General features: G+C 38.8%; 2 protein-coding genes and 1 long non-coding RNA gene across 9 annotated transcripts in view; 1 reads left to right on the plus strand and 2 right to left on the minus strand.

Annotated features, from left to right (window-relative positions):
- Positions 1 to 10794, plus strand: part of DNAJC1 (DnaJ heat shock protein family (Hsp40) member C1) — a 121356-nt gene extending 110562 nt beyond the window's left edge. Inside the window, exons 10-12 of the mRNA XM_074834150.1 lie at positions 8447 to 8495; positions 8982 to 9460; positions 10580 to 10794. Of these exons, the coding sequence (XP_074690251.1) occupies positions 8447 to 8495; positions 8982 to 9460; positions 10580 to 10648 (597 nt within the window). The 3' untranslated portion in view covers positions 10649 to 10794. The remainder of the gene's footprint in view (positions 1 to 8446; positions 8496 to 8981; positions 9461 to 10579) is intronic.
- Positions 10795 to 11670: 876 nt separating this feature from the next.
- Positions 11671 to 16497, minus strand: LOC141927183 (uncharacterized). Its single transcript, XR_012624315.1, has 2 exons — positions 16317 to 16497; positions 11671 to 14944 (listed from the first exon to the last, which is right to left on the minus strand). It is a non-coding gene; the product is annotated as an uncharacterized LOC141927183 (long non-coding RNA).
- A 155-nt stretch (positions 16498 to 16652) lies between these two features.
- Positions 16653 to 19589, minus strand: part of MLLT10 (MLLT10 histone lysine methyltransferase DOT1L cofactor) — a 131994-nt gene continuing 129057 nt past the window's right edge. For 5 of the 7 annotated variants that reach the window (XM_074834214.1, XM_074834206.1, XM_074834180.1 and 2 more), the window contains one exon: positions 16653 to 18304. In XM_074834214.1, the coding sequence (XP_074690315.1) occupies positions 18236 to 18304 (69 nt within the window). In that variant the 3' untranslated portion in view covers positions 16653 to 18235. The remainder of the gene's footprint in view (positions 18305 to 19589) is intronic. The other 2 variants (XM_074834199.1, XM_074834190.1) reach the window with 1 other exon arrangement.

Below are 19589 nucleotides of genomic sequence, written 5' to 3' on the forward strand. Positions count from 1 at the left end.
TGGTTTTATCAGTATGCTTAATTATTTAAATTGCTAATTGTCATTTAAATATGTGTATATTGAGAATTTAGCTATCTTTTCCCATAAAGATGATTTTCAACTGGCTTAGTATAGTGAAATCTTACTGCTTTCACAACTGAAAGCTTCTACATCTTTTAAAGTAATTTTTACTGCAATTGGCTGGTGTTATAAATTAGACTTCCAAGTATTTTGATTATGAAAGGGAAATGGAGTTCAGTTAAGTCTAATCAGGATTCCTGTCTGCTGACCTGGTTACCTGTACCACTGCTCTGTCATCCTCTAAACATCTGTTCTTTGACCCATTTTCCTTGCTGAATTTGTTGCTCCAGGCTTAGTTCTCATTCCTGTCCTCCAATACTTAAGGAAATAATTGACCTTTTAAAACGAAATAAAAAGTTATGTTTGAATTTCCTAAGCACTGTGAACATACTATAACATAGTATAAATAATGAATGGAATGGAGTTTCAAGACTATTTCTGCAAAAAGTATGTTGTTTGATTTGACAAATGCTAAGCTTTATGAAGATTTATAATAATGATTGTCAGTGTTTGCTAAATTCAAAAATTGGAAAAAGCACTTAGATGTGAAATTATAGAAGTATATTGTACTTGACAATACCTACCTTTATAGATAAAAAGTTTAAAAAAAATATTTGCTGAAAGGCATAAATTAATTTCAGTAACTACAAAGGACGTCCAAATTGTAAAAATAACAGAGGAAGTAAAAGCTGTCTGGCATGCCAAACAGACTTTAATGTGATTATTAGGTACAGGTTTTTTAAATTAAAGGCAAAGAGATCTCAGATTTCATACTTGTGAAGTAATATCATTCACTTACAGGATTTAAACTGATTCTGTTTTCTCCTGCAGTCACTAATCTCATGCATTTGTGTTGCAAAAACAGACTGATTGGTATTTGCTGCCTGTACAGAAAAACACTAAGGTGACTGCAAAACAATAGACAGGTGGCTATATTTGAGTAGACATTCTGAATTATCATGAAACCCAAAAGCATAAGGTTCGGGGGACGTGCTTATTTTGTGATCTCTCTTGTATGTCCAAGCAACAAGTTCAGCCTTTAAGTCTGACTCCATGAGTTCATACTCATTGTACTTATTCTAAAATAGATGTCTTATTTTCGACAAATGCAAGCTCATCACCTTGCCAGGAAGAAAACATCTGTATGAGAAATGATCCATATGTAAAAGTTTGTGAATGTATTCGGTTTTTTGCTTTTGGAGATTGTTTTCCTAAGTCTGTTTTATGTTTAATTTTGAATACTATGTCTGTGTTCACTCAGTTACTGCACTCTCCAGTTGTGGATATTCTTGAAACATTCACCCTTAGCAGCTTGCATACATTTATGTAATCAATAGTTCTTCCAGTTGCTTATTGACATATAAAGACCTAGCTCTGGATCGAGGTCCAGAAGAGGTTATCAATATCTAAAATGGGATTTAGATCATATGTAGGTCATGTAGATCCCTCAATATGAGAGTCAATCTTGGAAACACCTGTCTAATCCCACAGACTCACCAGAATGTCTCTGCTTATACCTGGGGGGGGGAGGTGGTTGCTGTTTACAATTCCCTCATTCTACAAAGTTTTCTTCTGTGCAGTCTTACAGTCAGCCCTACAGTTTTTGCAGAATTGGGCAGCATAATGCATCTTACACCCAAATGCAAAATGGATTGTTTTGCTTCTCATAAAGCATGACCAGAGCATTCTTCTCACTTAGAGGAGAAAGTTTTTTACAGAAGACAGTGGGATACCAGCTTTTAATTCAAATAGATGGCTTGTGGGGTGATCAAGCCAGTGATGCTGCAAATTTTTTAGAGTGCCTTGAATTCCTGGAATTCATACTTCCTGGTGAACTGGGTTTAAATTCCATTGCAGAATTCAAATCTTCTGACTCTCAGGAAAGGTAATGTGTTTGCATCAACAGTCACAAAATAGGATGTCCAAGTAGTTGTTGCAGTGGGCATTTAAGCCAAGCTCCTCTCTTAGATGAGTGCCATAGTATTGAGCTCAGTTGACTCTCAAACATAGATTTTTAACTGACAAAAAAAAAAGCATAGTATGAAGTCTCCAACATCATGACAATTCTAGTTGCTGAGTTCTTCCTCTTTCTGTGTCCTGAAAAAAGGAGCAATTCTGCTGCTGCTTTAAATTAACCATTTGGGCACTTAAACAGGAGAGAGGCTAGTGTTCTACATATGGTGATTTGGGCCAAGTTTACCTTTTTTGCAGGCCACATCTTAAACTGCCTCATAATCAAACTCACAGTTGTTTTGGGGATTTCTGTTGAGGTAGCTACCTCCTCTCCATCTGCTGTGGCAAAGTTCAGAATAACCATAAGAAAATTGTACTGTAGCCAGCTGCAACTGCTTGGTCTAAGTAAATTTGGTTAAATTTGTAACATGTCTCTTGGTTCTTTCAAGAATAAAAGCACATTGTCCTTAAATACTCATTTGCGATGTTACCATTAAATCCAACGTGTAATTTGCACAGTAGATAAAGACTAGTTATGTTACATACTTCTGGGAAAGTCGGTAACAATCTATTAAGCAAATGTTATAAACAAGGCCAAAACAAAGGTGCATCTTCTGATTTGAAATATTATGTTTCAAGAGATGTAGTAAGTTGCAGATTTAGGATACTTGCAAAAGTATGGAGAATAATTTGACTTGATGCTTCAGTATTCAAAGTTTCACCGAAGTATTTGACGTCTCTTCCAAACTGGAAGACAATTTTAGCAGCCTTTCAAGTGTATGCAAGGGAAGGCAGTTTATAAAGCAACAAATTTTGAGTTTGTCATGAAAATAAAGGAATGGGTCATTATTGTTGACTGACTTGGGTCAAACAGTTCTTGATACAATTGTGGGTGCTATGAAAAAGCTGTTTAGATCTAGATTGGAAGAACAACTCAGTACAGCAGGTAATATCTTGGTTGTAAGGGGAGAACGTCAAGTTTGGCAATTTATTCCGTGCTGTTCTGGAAGGTTAGATCTGCAAAAGCCTACTACTTTGACAAAGCCAGGAAGGCATTAAAATCCTGTGTCTGGCTTTTCTCTATGAGAAAAATGTGATTTTTAACTCAAATTAGCCTCAAAGATTCAAGAAATTCCTCACTGCTGCATATTAGCCTCAGTTACTCACAGGCTGTCTCCACGTTATTTTTTTTTCTCTAATTCCACAGATCTTGGCATTTTTGTACAATGTAACTAGATGGAGAGCAAGCAGGAGGATAACAACTGGGTGAACAGAACGCTGCTACTGGGACAGCAAACTTCTGACAGTTGATGCTGAGAAACTATGGCAGCTTCAGTAAATATTTAGAGAGCTTCTGCTCAGGAAGACGCTAAGAATAGTAAACAATTTTATCAGAACCTGCAGTTTTTAGTAGCACAATAACATGTCATCCTGCCTTGCAAGAAGGTTATATACATGTGAGAAGCCAAGTGACATGGGTTATTTCTTCCTCTATAAACCCCACATTATTTTCTCATAATGTTGTCAGAACCAAAGAGATTTGTACTTCTGTAATTATCTGGTGCAATCCTGATCAAAATAGTATCCTATTCAGAGAAGGAAGGTAGATTGTTGCCCACGGAAGGTTGCCAGGAGACAGCAAAATGGCAAAAGGCTTCAAAGCCCCGTTGGTGTGGGCCCTGCGAAGCTGGGCTGGTCGTGGTGCAGGTGGGGTCAGCCAAAGTGATGGGCTGGTGGCTGCTGCTGTGGGAATGGGGAGTTGCTCTGCATCTTCTGCAAAAGGGCCGTTTCTCTCTGTTTGGCATCAGTAGGATCGCTGTACCTGACTTTACAGGGTTTTCCCTCTAGATCTGTCACAATTCTGTGCTTTTTTTGTCAGCCTTCCCTGCAGGATGAAAAGTAGCCTCTCATTCATGTGATAGCAGAATTTGCTTTTGCCTGCGCTACTGAGAGTCTTTTAAGCTGACTCTGAATAATTTTACTTTTTTTTTCCCCCCTCTATATTTCTGAAGCATCGATTGTCCCATCTGAAAGAGGTGGCAGGTGTCCAGGGTAACAAGAGATTTAACATCTGGATGGTCATGATGAGGAATGTTTTTACTGCTGGGTGTCTTGCTGAGTAGCAACTAGTCTTGTGATCTGGACTAATTGTCAGCAGTACAGGAGGAAACCAGCTCTGTCTGGCTTTCATCGCATAAAATCATCCCACTAATCCCCCTTGCTTTCAATAAAATCTTTTTGTAGCTGAAGAGCTATTGAAACTGAATTCAGAAGGGAGTCCTCAGAAGCAAACTGTTCCTGGGGTGTCTTTCTGTAGGTCCCATAGTAAGATGGTTTGATTTCTACTTCAGCAATTTGATTGCTTGCATCCAACGTTAATTTTTTGGTCATCTTTCTCTGTCTAAGAAAATCTGTTTCACTGTGGGTGTGATTACCTGACTTTGTGACTTCTGTTATCCCTGGTGGACCACAGGGATGCCAAGGTTATTTGGGCATAGAAACAGCGTTTAAAGTTGATTCCTATAAAATAATGCAGTATGTCTGTTCAGCAGTACAAATACTTGCAGGAATATGGGATCTGCCCTCTTCTTTTTTAAATCAGTTTCACAGTCTTGATCCTTATTATTTAAGGTGTCCTCAGACCCAGGATTTCTTAAAGGCTGGCTAATACTTTGGTGAAAGCTGTTGTCAACAACAGCAGGCTTTTAGCACAACTTTTCAGTCATGATAATACTCATAATTTAATATACATGAAAACTGTAATTTTAAAGCGTTATGCAGAAACAATCCGCAATAATAACTAGAAGAGTAATTCTGCAACTGCACCACACTTTGAATAAGAGTATTTCCAAGTATGTTATCTGTTACCTAATGAAAAAGTAAGAATATAAGGAAGTTATAAGAAATTCAAGTAGAGAAGGCAATGGATCAATTTACATTACATAACTTAGTGTTTTTTGTTTTTTTTTTAAACTCACTAAAAACTAGCTAGTAGATAACACTACTCACCACTGGAGAGGAAATTTAAATTTATATTAAGGATGTCAAGGTATGGAGGAACTGGCAACAGAAGAGTCTACGAATTTGAGTGGCAAGAGGAATGACCAAACTCAGATCAAATTGAAATACAATTTCATGTGTTCCATAGGTTGGATTCCTAATAATCCTTAGTAGTTTAATACTGACATGTTACGATTCTTGCTCTGTGTCAGCATCTTTAACAGCAATGACAGTTGAAGCAGATGGACAAATCTTAAGTCTAAATAAGTGATACCTGAACTCTAAGTGAAAAGAGCTGGAGTAAACATGAACTGTACATAGCACCTGGAAAAGGACTTGCAAAATCATCCGTATGATGAAGAAAGCTGACCAAAAAAAAAGAAAAAAGAGAGAGAATAATAGACAAATAATCTTCTCATGTAACCTGTGAATGATGATAGTAAAGCTGTAAGAAGCTTGATGAGTTGTCAAACTTATGTCAAATGAAGGTGCTTGTTCAGTGTTTGAAATTGTAGATTTTCAGTATCTAAACCATACACACAGTTGTTATTTCCAGCTTACCTGGTGAATGTTCAAATTGAAAGTCCATCAAAACATGGACAGATATCATAATGCCTTCAGAAGAGAAAGTCTTGGAAATATTCCATGTGATAAACGGAGTAACTTACTACAAATGCTACATCTGCTGGGTTCACCAAGTTGTTATGGCTAAAGTTATCCAAAATAAAATAACCTAAGGCAAGACTGTTACTTCCCCAACATGCAGAAAGTTCAGGAAATGCAGAATGCCATTAGGGTCTAGGAATAAACCAAAATCATTCACTGTTCTAGTGGAGGGGGCTGGTTTAGATTCTAATTCAGTTAGATGTAATATGCAGCAAAATTTATATCTGTTATGGGATACCTGTACTAACCTAATTTGGGAACGTCTGTCTTGTAAAGGAAACTTGAATCCAGCATATTGATTTGCACCACTAGCAATGTAAAGTTTGTCACATGTGTAGCCTCAGGTTGAAAGATAAAATGATAATTGCCAACCTCCAAAAACGTCAGAGGCTCAACATAGAGAAAACCAAACAGTGGCATTGGGGTAGCAACTAAGTATACCTGTCTTTGTCTTGGCTTGCCATTTATTTTGCTCTGTTTTGTTCAGGGAATCTTTTCTTCTCTTTTTTTCCTGCCTTCTTGATCTTATGAGTAGGCTGTAAATCTTTGAAAGAAGTACTTCTAAAAATAGCTAAATGGTGTAGAAACAGTTTTCTGGAATATGTGAACATAGATCATGCCTTGCATATTTGCAGTGAATCCACTGCATCATTGCAGTAAGCTCTAAAGGATCAGCTACTTGTTTGCATGACAAGTTCTTCTCACTCTTTTCAAAATATGGTATATTAACTGGATTATAATACATGAATTTCTATTTAAGGGATGCATAGCAGGACACCACTAAGGATCCATTCTGTTCCGCAGTCAAGAATGGATTCCCTTCCACTCAGCCTTTTAAAGCATTGGCCTTACAGAGACACTCTGCTAATAATGAAAATGAAACACAAACATTTTAATTTGGATAATTTTAGACTATAAACTCTTCAAGGAAGGCAATTTCTATTAGTGGATCACCTATTTCAAGGGGGATCCATCCTGTTGTTTCAAAATCAGGATCATGCAGATCACAGATGGAACTGTTAGTGCTACTTAAAGTTATCTGTTTATATTACTATTCTGAGATTTCTCCTTGAACTATTAAAACTTTATCATACTGCAACAGTAGAAACCGGAGTTTTCCATGCCAGATGTCTACCTCTGGATAAAGGTTTTGGGGTTTTTTTGTTCACAGAGTTTTCATTTAAACTTAATCATCCCAGAAAATTTGGCTTAATTTGTAACTTTTGAAAATAGACCACTTGGACTTGTTAAGTCATTTTGTTAAGGAGATCCAGCACTTGCCTATTTTTAAAGCAAAGTCCTGTAGTTTCATGGGCAGAAAGGTGGGTGGGAGGAACCAGACTAGACTAGAAGCAGACAGTACCAAAGTTGTTAAATATTGAAGTACTCAATTATTAATCTTGTCATAGAATAAAAATCCTGAATCTTTATATTTTCTTCTTCCAGCAGATAGCTGTACAACACCCTGGCAGGTTTGCTCTCTGGTGCTGCTCTATGTAGAGGATACTAGTCTGTTGTTTTTAACATGCATTAGTTAAAACGAGAGAGGTCTGTGCTGTGGCTCTGAAGGTCTAGGTGACTCATATTTTGGCTAAATACGATCCCACATGGAGGAATTTCTGACTTTGTAGGTGATGTGTTTTTTTACTTCTGCTCTGGGCAGCACACTGCAAAGTGCCTTACGCTAAACAGATGATAACGTCTGAAGGCCCAAGTTCAAACAGCAGGAAACGCAGGCTACCCATCCCAGGTAGTATGGGTGCTGATTCAGTGCGTTGCCTGTTTACATTTTAAGTTTTATTTGATTTGGGTGGCTCAGACTACTTGATTTCAATTTCTAGCTTTTTCACAAAGACTTCAAAAAAACTGGAATTGAGATCTGGTATTCATAAAACATTTTCAGTAATTAAAAAGTATGTGCATTTCTTTGAGTATACTACATTTTAAGATGCTTTTATGTGGTACTTGAATTTTGGAGTCTAGATCATTTGCTGAACAAACGCTAAGTGATTAAAAGGATCTTAATTTTAAATGAAACCTATTGTCTTTGTTATCTATAGCGAGGTCTGGAAATTTGGGATGGGGAAGCTCCTTGTTTTGGGTGGGGAGAAGAAAGCCTGTTTGTTTCCTTACTTAAGTGAAAATGAAAATGCTAAATGTGGCGTTATTTTTCTCCCAGGACACAGATTTCAGTATACATGGAGAGGTTGAAACAGGCAAGTTTTTTCCTGAAATATCAGGACTTAGGAGGTGTCTTTGCTGATCTTTGGCAGTCATACTGTAACATTTAATTTGGGATTGATGCCTGCCCATTAGTGTGCTTCATCATATGGACCTACATGGGTTATTTTGTTCTTTTGCTGAGTATTGAGAAACTAATATATAGAAGGTAATGATATACCTTAACTCACCCCCCTCCCCCTCCTCCCCCCGTGGTATTTTTAGGTTAGAGAATTAGGACTTAACAATAAAAGAAAATAAAATTTGAATATCAACTGTGATGTATTATGGTGATAGTAATAGAAATGTGTAGCATTGCTTACATTATTTTAATAAGATAGGAATGTTTTAGAAAGGACAAAGTCTGGAAAGTTACTTTTTGCCAGTTTGGGATCCATATATGAACAAAGCCAGCTGAAGAACGTCAGCCTCGCTGTATTTGATGTATGTTCAGTGTTGGTATTTTGCAGTAAGCTGCCAATGAATCCTTCAATAGCCCCAATAATGTAATTTTTTAATAGTTTTTGTTGTTGTTGTTTTAATGCAGGTTACCATGAAAGCCAAACAACTGAAGGATTCTGTTACACATACACCAGGTGTGTCCTACTAGATCCTCACTGATGCTTAGAAAAAGCGCTGTATTTGGATTATAGCTATGCAAATACGGTGCGTTTTGTACCTTTCGGGGTATGCTTTGCAGAGGGACTGTTGCAACCTTGCCTTAGTTTGAGCAAAGAGAAGAACTGATGGGTATTCTGAGGGAATGTTTCCCTTTACCTACGTCCTCCCAGGCTTCCTTATTCAGTTTATTGTGGGTTTTGTTCATTTGTTGAGGCTGTTCTGTTTGTTTGTATCAGTGTGGTAATTTACTAGTACTTCACATCTACCAGATGAGGTCATAATTGGCAAACTTCATAACAAACACCTTGATTTCTCGATAAGCATTTTCCTTGAGCCCTTAATCCAGAGGAGCTATATTTTCTCTCTGCACTATACTGGGTACCTTTTATTTGTGGGAAGTTCCCCGGTTGTTTGTGGTTTATTTTATTTTTTTACAAGTGTAACAACAATACTTCTAACAGGTATCATTAGGCTCTCTGAGCTTAAAACGCTGGCCCAGAATTCCAAGAACATCAAAGTCAGCATGAATTTACCAGACCACATAATCACCCAGCGAGAAAGGGACGAGGAAGAGGAAGAAGAGGGAAACTACGATCATATCCCAGAGCGGATGGATGTCCAAATAGATCAGAAGGAGACCATTGCAAGTGAAACTAGACACCGCAAACGAAAAATTGTCAAAACACCTGAAATGATTTCACCAGCAATGAAAGAGGTACCCGAAGAGAAAGGCAGAGGAAGACGCCAGAAAGATTTTGATAACACCAAGCAAGAGGAAGAGAGTGATGATGAGAGCAGAAAAAGAGAGAAAAGTCGTGCTCCAGAAGAACTGTGGACTCAAAATCAGCAGAAACTTCTTGAAATGGCCTTGCAGCAGTATCCAAAGGGAACATCAGATCGCTGGGATAAAATAGCAAAATGTGTTCCTGGAAAAAGCAAGGTATGCTTAGGTTTGGCTTAACTATAGTATAAATTGAGGGGAAACATTTTCTACCAATTTATGATTACCTTAAGAACTGAGGGTCCATGCAGAAAGGTGAGGTCTTTACTTAGCCTATCAGTTGACATAATCAACCTGAAGAGCATTACTGTCATGTTTGTTGTTTTTATTTAAAATATATTTCCATTTAATTCAGTTTGTTTGATCTGTTACAGAAAATGTTGAAATACCTCCTGTTTCATTTAAAATACCTACCTCTCCTCTGCCTTTCAGATCTTCAATTGCAGGACAAATTAGATTTTAAAACAAATTTTGATTCAAAGTTAGTAACCAAATGTTGGTGAGCCGCTTTGCTTACACTCTTACAATACCTTTCTCAACCCATCTCAATGAACAAACAAAATAAGTAATCCATCTGCAAGTGTTAAATGCTCAATAATCTAATGTTCTTTTTGTAAGTATAATCTTTTTAAAATAGCGTTGTCATCGATATAGTTGGTCTGTGCTAGATTTCGTAATAGTTGTGATAGCTTAGGTTGCTTGCTTCAGTCATTGTAGCTGAAAAAAATCCTAGTTTTATGTGTGCCAAACACAGTGTGAGAGCAGGAATCGTGGGTGGGGGATCTGAGTGTTTCTCTGGCTCTGAAGCTGTTCAACAGTATCTGGTGGCAGTAGGTGCTGTGTTAGCAAATGTAAAGGCTTGTCTTAACCCATCTGCAGCGTGGCTCTTACCAGAGTAACTATTCTGAAGTAGGTATTACAATACGACTGTTTAGTAATTGCCTTTACAGTCATTGTCAAGAAGTACCAGGCAACTGTTTTCTTGGGTTTGTGTGCTCTTTAAAGAGAGAAATTATCCATTAAGAAGCATAAATGGCAAGTTCATTTTTCTAATCCGCTCTTTACAAGATGCAGATTCTCCTTCTGAAATTCAGTGTGCAACTTTAAAACATTTTTAAAAAACAACAAAAAACCCCGCACCAAAACCAAAGAGACCCCAAAAAACCCACACACAACCCCCAGAACCTAGCTGCTCTTCTAGAATGAGGTAGCGTGTATAGAGTTAAAACAATACTAAAATATCAAACTTTTAATTAACACTTTTGTTTTTCCTTTTAGGAAGAGTGTATAGCAAGATACAAGTTGCTTGTTGAACTGGTACAAAAGAAAAAAATGGCTAAAAGCTGAATGTTTGAGCAGAAGAGATGTAGCTCATCTTTGTCAAAATGGGATTTTAAATCTCATGTGCAGGAAACTGCATTTTTGTACCTCAGTATTTCTATACGTCATGTGCCTTAGCAAAAGAAAATATTAATAAATCTGATACCATCTTACGTGTTTTGTGTGTTGAAGAATGAAGGTGTGTTTTTGTGTTGAGAGCTGCTTATGCAGATGTGTGATAATAATGTTTTAAGAATTAGTGGACCTTTAGGAAAATCCACGCTGATAATTGCGTACCGGAACCGGTGGGTTTACAGCCAATGAATGTACAGCATATAAAGAATTTCTATTTGTTTTGAGAGAGAGAATTGATCTGAAACTGTTAAGCAAGCATGAGAGTAATGGAACTCTGCGCTCAAAATACATTTTTCTTCCTTGCAGCTATAAATCCAAGACCATCTGCTTATAAGCATGGCTGCTGCTACATGAAATGTCTAGTGGTTCTAACAATATTTTGAAATAAGTAGGATTTCTAATCCTACCTTCCATGTACATTTACATACACCTGCAATATAACACCTTTTTTACCAACACTGCAGACTAACACACAGTGATATTTGATAGTGCTGTTAATTTGGTACGATTGAAATGGGTATGAGCATTAAAAGCTTTAATTTCCTAATTAGAATTAAGATACGTAAGGCATATAGTTCGGGACCAGTTTTTAAGTACAGAATAGGACTTAAAAGCTAACATTATTGGGCTAAGAGTTCTTGTATTTGGGAGGGTTCTTGTATACCCTGGATTCAGTATAGTTTGATTTTATATTTGAAGAACAGGTAATAAGGGTTATTATTGCTTATTTGCTATTTTGTTTTTCATAATTTTGGCAGTTATACAAAACTTAAAATGCTGGAATAAAGGGTATTAACGGGCTGTAAATTGTATCAATAAATCAGAGCAGTGATCATAGTCCTTTGCAAGAAACGTTAAGGACTTGCATTTTTTAATGAATTATTTACCACTCAAATTCTGATTTAAGACCAGGATTCTGGTAAGTTTTTGAGCTTTAATTCAAGATTAAAATGAAAGATCAGAGGATCATGTATGGAACTCAGAATTGCAACTCGGTGGCTGAAAATCTGTGTTAAACTTCTGCCATTTACACTGTTGATTTTCCCCAGTAACTGTTTGCCAATTGTGTTGCTTCTGACAGATCATCATTTCACAAAATTTCATCCCATAAAACTTCAAGGGAGAAGTATTTAGGGTAGTGTTCCTTTACCAATTAGAACATTTTTTTTTCCATATAAAAAAACTTAATAATCTTAGTCGGTAGAAATAATGATATTACAGAAACTTCACTGGACACAAAATAATGCATCTAAATTTTGTTTCACAGAGAACTTCACAGGTTAACTGCATTGGAAACTAAACCTATTTAGAAGCTGTACTGTGATCTGTGTGTGCTAATTGATCAAACAGTAATTCTGTGCTACTCATGCACCTATGAAGGAAGAGTCTTAAGTGAGATCAAGTGAGGCATTTTCAAGAGAGATCAGGAAATCTTAACTTTAAAAAGATGTTAATCATCCAGAACACACAAAGATCGATGACTGTAGCTGTAAAGCAAGGTAACTGAAATGGCTACAAAGAAAAGCTGCTGAAATGGTTAGGTGAATTGGTGAAAATTAACTTGGTGGAGCATTGATAGGGCTGGGGTAGAAGAACATGAGCGAATGGAGATGCATTGTTCATGAAAAAAATAGACTGGTAATTGGAATATTTCTGCTGCTTCAAAAAAAGAAAGCAAGTAACAGGAGAGTATAGCCTGTGAGGATAAAGGGGTCATCTTTCCTTTCCACTCTGGACTTAGAAGACTTCACCTGGAATGGTGTTCCCAGTTTGGTGTATCACACTTCAAGGAAGATGTAGACCATCCAGAAGAGAGCAAAGAGAATGATCCAGAGTCTACAAAGCCTGATTTGCTAGGAAGGCCAGAAGGAATTGGTGGTATTTGCTCTACACTAGCAAGAGCGAGAGATAAATCTGGTCAAGTATGTAAAAGCAGAGCTTTGCACTTGCGTGACCTCTGTGTCTCCCTGATGCAGTTGATACAGAACTGTTACATGCCTGTTGTGGCTATGAAGAATAATAATGGGCTCAGTTTGAGGCAAGACATAGTTTTGGTAGATGCTGGGGCAACAAAATCCAGTGGCAAATGTAATAAGGACTTGGGAGGACTTTGACACTTTTTTAGTTTGGTTTTAAAGATTGGAAATCTTAAACTTGCATGTGTAAGGGTACCTGCACAACACTTGCCCGTATCACTGCTGTGTATGTATGTGGCAATAACTACATACTGCCCCCCCAACACACTCAGCTTCTCTCTGCTCTAGACTTTCTGGATGGGGTCTAAGGAAGAAGGACAAGCACCACTTACTGGTAAGAAACCTTTTTTCTCCTTTTTGTTTGTAAGAACATTCATGCTGAGAAACTTAAAGCAGTGCTCCTGACAAATACACTGTAGCTGAAGAAAGATCCTTAAGGATGGGTGAAGGTTGTACCTGCCATTCCGTCACGCTTGTCAGGCTGAGTACCCTGAAGCGATGGTGTCTAATCACAGGTGCTGCTCAGGCCTGGATGCATGGGAGTTGATGGATTGCATCCCTCCTGCTTGAACAATCAAGCTGCCTGGAAGTAGAGGCGAGCTGGCTGTGTAAGAGAAATGTATTGGCCTCTTCCGCAGTGGAACAGCACCGTGAATTGGGGCTGGGCCCAACTGTGTCATTGTCCAGAACTGGAAAGGATTTGTGATGCACTGGTGGGTCATTGGGATGGGAAGCTGGTTTCACACTGAGTAGTCTGGCAGTGTAGGTCTTGGGATGAGGATCTAACCTTTGGATCTCATCTTTGCAACCAGATGCTCAGAGATGCCTGTGGAGGAGGGCTCCTTCACCTAGTGATGTAGTGAAAGCCTGGGCCAGGTCCCACCCAGTCCTACCTCATGCTTGGTTCTTCAAGGGCCAAAGGTGTTGGCCCAGTCTAAGCTTTAGCTTTTGTGTTTGGCTGTGGGGAGGAAGACGGGAGGGGCGAGTCCAGACTTTTAGGGCCTCTCAGGGTCCTCCCCTGGGGTTGGTAGGTGTTTTCTGGATGCAACTTCTTCCAAGTTCTGTTCTGGCACAGAATGCAGATTTCCTTTAAAGTAAGGTTAATATTTGCCTGCTAGGAAAATAATTTTTTCTCTCCTGGGCAGTTTTGCACTAAAACTTCATGCATGAAAAGCTTTCAGCCTTCAAGGGTCTGCGCTGTAGCTTCTATACTGTGACTTGCACCTAAATGAGTCAGTTTTGAGTCTGTTTTGAGCATCTTTGCACACCCCTGTTGATGGGAGAGGCAGACCACTACGGAAAGGGGCATTTGGGGCAGACTAGCCAGGGAGGGCAGTATTGCCGTACCATGCTGAGGGTACAGTCCAAATGCCAAGCTAAAGCATCAGAATTTTGTGAAATTCTAGCCTGACAATCATACACAAGTGTATGAGTAGAATATGATTGAGATGGTATAAAGGTTAACAGTGCTCTAATTTAGGTTAGTTCTAGAAGAAAGACCAACAGATGCTGTTCTGTAATGTCCTGTAGATCTAAATTTTTGGACTAAATTATTCTCAACTTTACAGCTGTCAGTGTATGAACTGATTAAAAAAAAAAAGTTGTTTCAGGGAAGATACTGCAATGTGACCTCTCCATGAGATGACAGGGTTTGAAAACAATAGAAACACAGAGTGTTTGACTTTAAAAGAGCTCTCCTTCAGGCAGAACCAACTGAGATATGAGTGCAGCTTATGAAAAACAGGCACCAGAAAAATCAGTCAGTTAAATGTCACTCAATGATATTGCTGAAAGAGTAGCTTCTGCTAACACAGCCTGAATGGCTGAAGTTGATAAAACCAGGATTTGAGATGTCACAGGCTGTCCAGAATTAGTTGGCTCCTGTAAGCCATAAGGTGTGTTGTCACTGTTGTCAGTAAAGCTGGATTGTGGTGAAAAAAAAAACAACAGCAGAAAGTTCAAAAGCCCGTTAACACGAAACTCTTCTGAAATGCAGCGCATTTAATTCTGTGCTGCTCTCGTGACACTGAGCCCAGAGCAGTTCCTGACGCATTTGAGGGGAGCTCGGAAGCCCGTGACTCGGCTGCCAGGGACCTGCGTAGTGGCTTGGGCTGCTTTGGCATCATCAGAGGCATTCCACAGGGACGGCAGTATCGGCTTCTACTGAACTGGTGCCAAATCAGCCACAGACCATCATCTTTGATGTCAGGATCTGCAAAATCATTGAAACAAGGTTGGTTTTGACTACATCTGGCCCTCATGTGAACTTGGCTTTGATGTGGTCTCTTTCTTTAAAGGGCTAGTGAATTGGATTTTTGTTTGGATGTCAGAACTGTCCTTTTCATTATTTCCCTGCTGTTGATTGCTGGTCCATCAGGACTACGCGTACTGTAAAAACATCCACTGCTATCTTGGGCTTCTGGCACCAATCTCTAATGAGCTGAGATTGTAAGGATGTCCTGAATTTGACAGTTGCACCAGTATTTCCAACCTTGCCCCTTTCATGCTTCTCTACATCATACCAAGAGACCGATACCAGTGTTTGGGCAGTCTCCCTCAAATAAAAGAAACACAAGGAGAAGCAGGATGTACCACTGTTACTGGTTTCTGTGGTGCTGCTCCAAGAGGAGCAAGACATTTCTTGTCTTTAGCCGAGGTCCACAAATAAAGCAGCAGTGATGTAACCCTCCAGTCCCTGCCTCCAGTAGAAGGGACACGCAGGAGGCCCTGTGACGGTGGGCAGTGTGGGCTTTTCTTCCCCCTCACCTACAGGTCTAGCAGGAGGTGGTGTAAGTCTAGTGGCCAGCATATATGTGCTACATACTCTCCCTTGTTGGCATTGACTAACAAATAGTCAAAGCCCAACAGAGCCCAAAGACGATGGTACCCAGTGCTAGAGCTTGTCTAGACAGGTCTCAGCAGTAGAAACACCTTGTCTTCTGAGCCTCTTCATCTAATGGCATAAAACATTCATCAGCTACCCCTCAAACGTAGGGAATTTTTTCTAGCCCTGATGGCCAAGGAGCCATTGAGCAGGTGGGGGTTAGGGATGCCCCTAGCTGATGATGTTTCACACTGCCCTAGTGCTAGTTCTGCGCTTGCTCATTTACCTGTCGTCTTTCAGGACTCCAGTCTTCCCTATTTGAAAATAAAACAAAAATACTCAATCCTCAGGACTTGAGCAGATGGAACAATATACGAACGGCAGAGGCCTGTGGCAACAGCACCTTCCTGCTGCTTGTTCCAAAGGAGAGTCTCAGCCTGAGCCTGCACTGGACTAGCCAGGGGCTAAAAATCCCTTGTCTGCCAAAACCTGCACTACCCCAAACCTCACATTGTATCTTCAAGCGACAGTAAGGGAAGGGTCAAGTTTCTCCTTGGTGCCTGGGAAATAAAAGACCAGGAGCTCAGCTGTGCATCTGCCACCCCCTCCACAGACAGTAAGCAGAATTCCTGGGAAAAACATTGAGCTGATTTCACAGAAAATGGAGTACAAAATTTACAGCAACAACCAAAAGCCTCAATCACCTCAACCCAAGCACGATGTAGATAAAGAACCCATCCCCTCTCTGCACAGCTCTCACCACATTATTTCAAAATGAACTGGGGCCATTAGAGCAGCAGCTCGCTCCTCCTCCTGCCATTTCACAGTAATTTCTCTTTGAAGGATGAAAGCAAAAAACTGACATCAGACTACAGCACAGGGCTGCAACTGGACATTTGGGTCCAGTAAGCAAGAGTGTCCCTGGACAGTATTGCAGCTGCATCAGGGGCTCCTGAAAGCAAAAATTTACATGAGAAACATTTTTTAAAATTGGTTGTAATACATTTTAGCGGTCATGTACAACTGAAATCCTTCCTGTCACTTGATGTTAATAGAAATGTTCTGTTCTACACAACTCACACTCCCACAAGCAGTATACCACTATAAACATTATTAAAGTTTATTAACAAAAGCTTTGTACATATCTTTTCATACACTTGGAATTTTACATCTAGTCAAAATAACAGCACATTTCCATCTTACCTTTTGTACAAATTGTTACAGAATATCCACCAGTGGGTTGAGTAAGTAAAATAAACCACTGGTTTACTTTTGTAAAGTATCTACAAAAGTGATTTGTGACATTTTTAAAAAATTCCCCAGAACATATAAAAATAAATTATTTTTACTTTTTCAATTAAATCTACTAATTAGAAATATTACAAATCAAAATATCAATGTTTTCTTATGAATTCTTCACAATACAAAACAGATTCACAAAACTTTATTTACAGAAATGAGGTAAGAACTGTGCAATGTTTAACTAAGAAACATATTGCAGAATTAACATGTTCTTCCAAATAAGTACACAGTGGAGGTCTAATTACAGCTGGGTCTCTTCCTCTAATAATTCCCACCTTAACATTGATTAGTGGTCATTACCCCCATTTAAACTATCCTTCACCATACTGCATAGACTCACGCCGTGAAACCAGCTGCTGTCGGAAGTGTTGTAACACAAGTTCACCCGTTTCAACCACTGGTAAATTTTAGTGGGAAATAGTAACTCACTTTTTTGGTAATTTATTAGTGAAAACTGACCCAGGTAACAATCTGCCTGAGCGATCTACAGTGGTATAAACACCTCTAGTAAAGGCAGAGCAACAAGGCTGCTGGTGCAACACAGAATATTCCCGCTGCTAACAAGGACACGTCTAGTGCATGATCAGCTGTTTGCAGCCATTTCAACAAAACGGAGGTAGCAACAGGCACTTGGTTTAGGCCAAACACTACACGTACTTCTTCCAGTGTGGCCTTCTCATCTGGTAAGAAAACTTTGTCACTAGAACCAAACTGGTTCCCTTAAAAACCTCAGAACTCTAAAACCTACACCAAAATTAATAAACTTTGGATTCCATACTGTAATTCTTACTCAGGAAAAACTCCCTCTACATAACAATGAGAATTTAAAGGAATAAAAAGTTCAGAAGTGGATTCCCTTAAGAGTCAGATTTCAAAACAGATGCTTAAAAAACAACAAACAGCAAGTCCTGGCTGCCATTACAAGCTTAGTCTAAAAGGATATATTGCAACCGCAGCAGAAGATAAGACTGGCTGGGGCTGGGTTGGGTTGGTTGTTAAAACTACCGCTCTGAAACCGAAGTAATGCATGACTGCAGACAGTTTACTAGCCTTTAAATTTATAAGATTAGGACTGAAGAGTCAAGTATATGTTTTTCTATAGTTGAATCTGTACTTAGTACCATCATATTGACCAAATAACTGTGGTTTGCAGGGTTTTATCTACTTCACAGTCTGAAACATTAAAAAGTACATCCATTTTAGTGCAACAAGAAAGCAAATTGAAAGCCTACCAAAAATGTCCTAATGACAATTATTAACCTTTTGCTGTGCAGGAAGAGTTCCTTGTTGAATTTCTTCAATCTGCAGAAAGGAAAACTGCAGTTTGCAGCCAGATGAAGTGCTATAACAGCAGGACATGCAGTTCTCAAGTATCGTTCAAATGTCAACTCTTCTCTGACGCAACTGGTCCAGTTTTATCATTGAGCCTCTGTGTAAGAGAAAATACTTCTAAAAATCAGATTATAAAAGACAGAGTTAAGTAAAAAATTCATACAAATGACAAAGCAGTTGAGGTCCATTTACTAGAGCTATCTGAATAGTAACTTTTGCATTGTAAAGAATCATCATGTATTGTAGAAGAAAAAGGGGGAAAGGAAAGAACAATTAAAGGAGTAGTCCTACACTGATGCAACTCATACTAAGGTCATCACAGCTAGCATTAGAAAACAGCATTAGAAAACACCAGTCTTGCTTCTATGTGCATACCAACAAGACTTGCTGTTCCTGGCTGCTGGTCTCTACTTAGAACCGCATGATGGTCAAGACAAATACCAGGCCACCTCTGCTACATTTTACCCACCGGTGAGGGCTGAATTCTACACTTCTCCATCAGAACAGAAATACAACTTCCATTTTGCCTGCCATGATTATTTTTCTTTCATAAATTGCTACAAAGACATTTCCTGCAAGTATTGAACAGGACCGAGCAAAAACCTCGTCTCCTTCACTGAGCATTCAGAAATGCTTGAAAACCTGTTCCAAATGGAAATGAGATTAAAACATTCAAACTTTGGCCAAATAGAGACTTTGTTAAAAATTCTTTTTGGATTAAAGTAGTTCAATAATCCAATGCAATCTGTCTCAATTCTAACCTTTAATGAAAAAAAAATGAAAGCAATTTCAAAAGAAATTTATTTCTAAGGGTTTTGTTTGAAGGATGTTCTGAGATTTCCTGGAATTGTTTACAGCTAACTGTTATTAGAACAAAAACTAAAACTGTAACAGCAGATTTGTATAATATACTAGTGCTGCCCGGTCACACTGTCCAAAGCTAGTAATAGCCATTTCAAAGAATTCTAAATAAGGTCACATATATAATAGTTTGTTCTGAGGCAAACCAAATATGGGGCCTCAATTCCATTCACTACTAATTTTTAGAAAATGAAGGGAGATAAATTTTAAACATACTAGAACAAACCGTGAATGTGTCTAAACGAAGGCAAGGCACTGAGCAAGCCCCTGTGACAGCACTTCTGCTCCGACAGTTGGGGACCAGGAGAGAGCGTGATCTTGCCAGAGTCCCACAGTTTGCAGTCTGGTTGCAACATCACAACAACAGACCAAACAGAAGTGACAATGACCACGCGCAGAGCTTAATAAAAGTAAACGCTCGGATTTTTGAATGGAAGGGGGCTGTTTCTAGGAAAACTGTCTTGAAAACTCCTTATCATGTGTGTTTTGTGTCTCACCTTATGTTTGGGAAGTACCGCAAAAGCCCAGCTGCCTGAGT

This window comes from Strix aluco, chromosome 1, assembly GCF_031877795.1.
Source record: "Strix aluco isolate bStrAlu1 chromosome 1, bStrAlu1.hap1, whole genome shotgun sequence".
NCBI classification, from domain to species: Eukaryota; Metazoa; Chordata; class Aves; order Strigiformes; family Strigidae; genus Strix; species Strix aluco.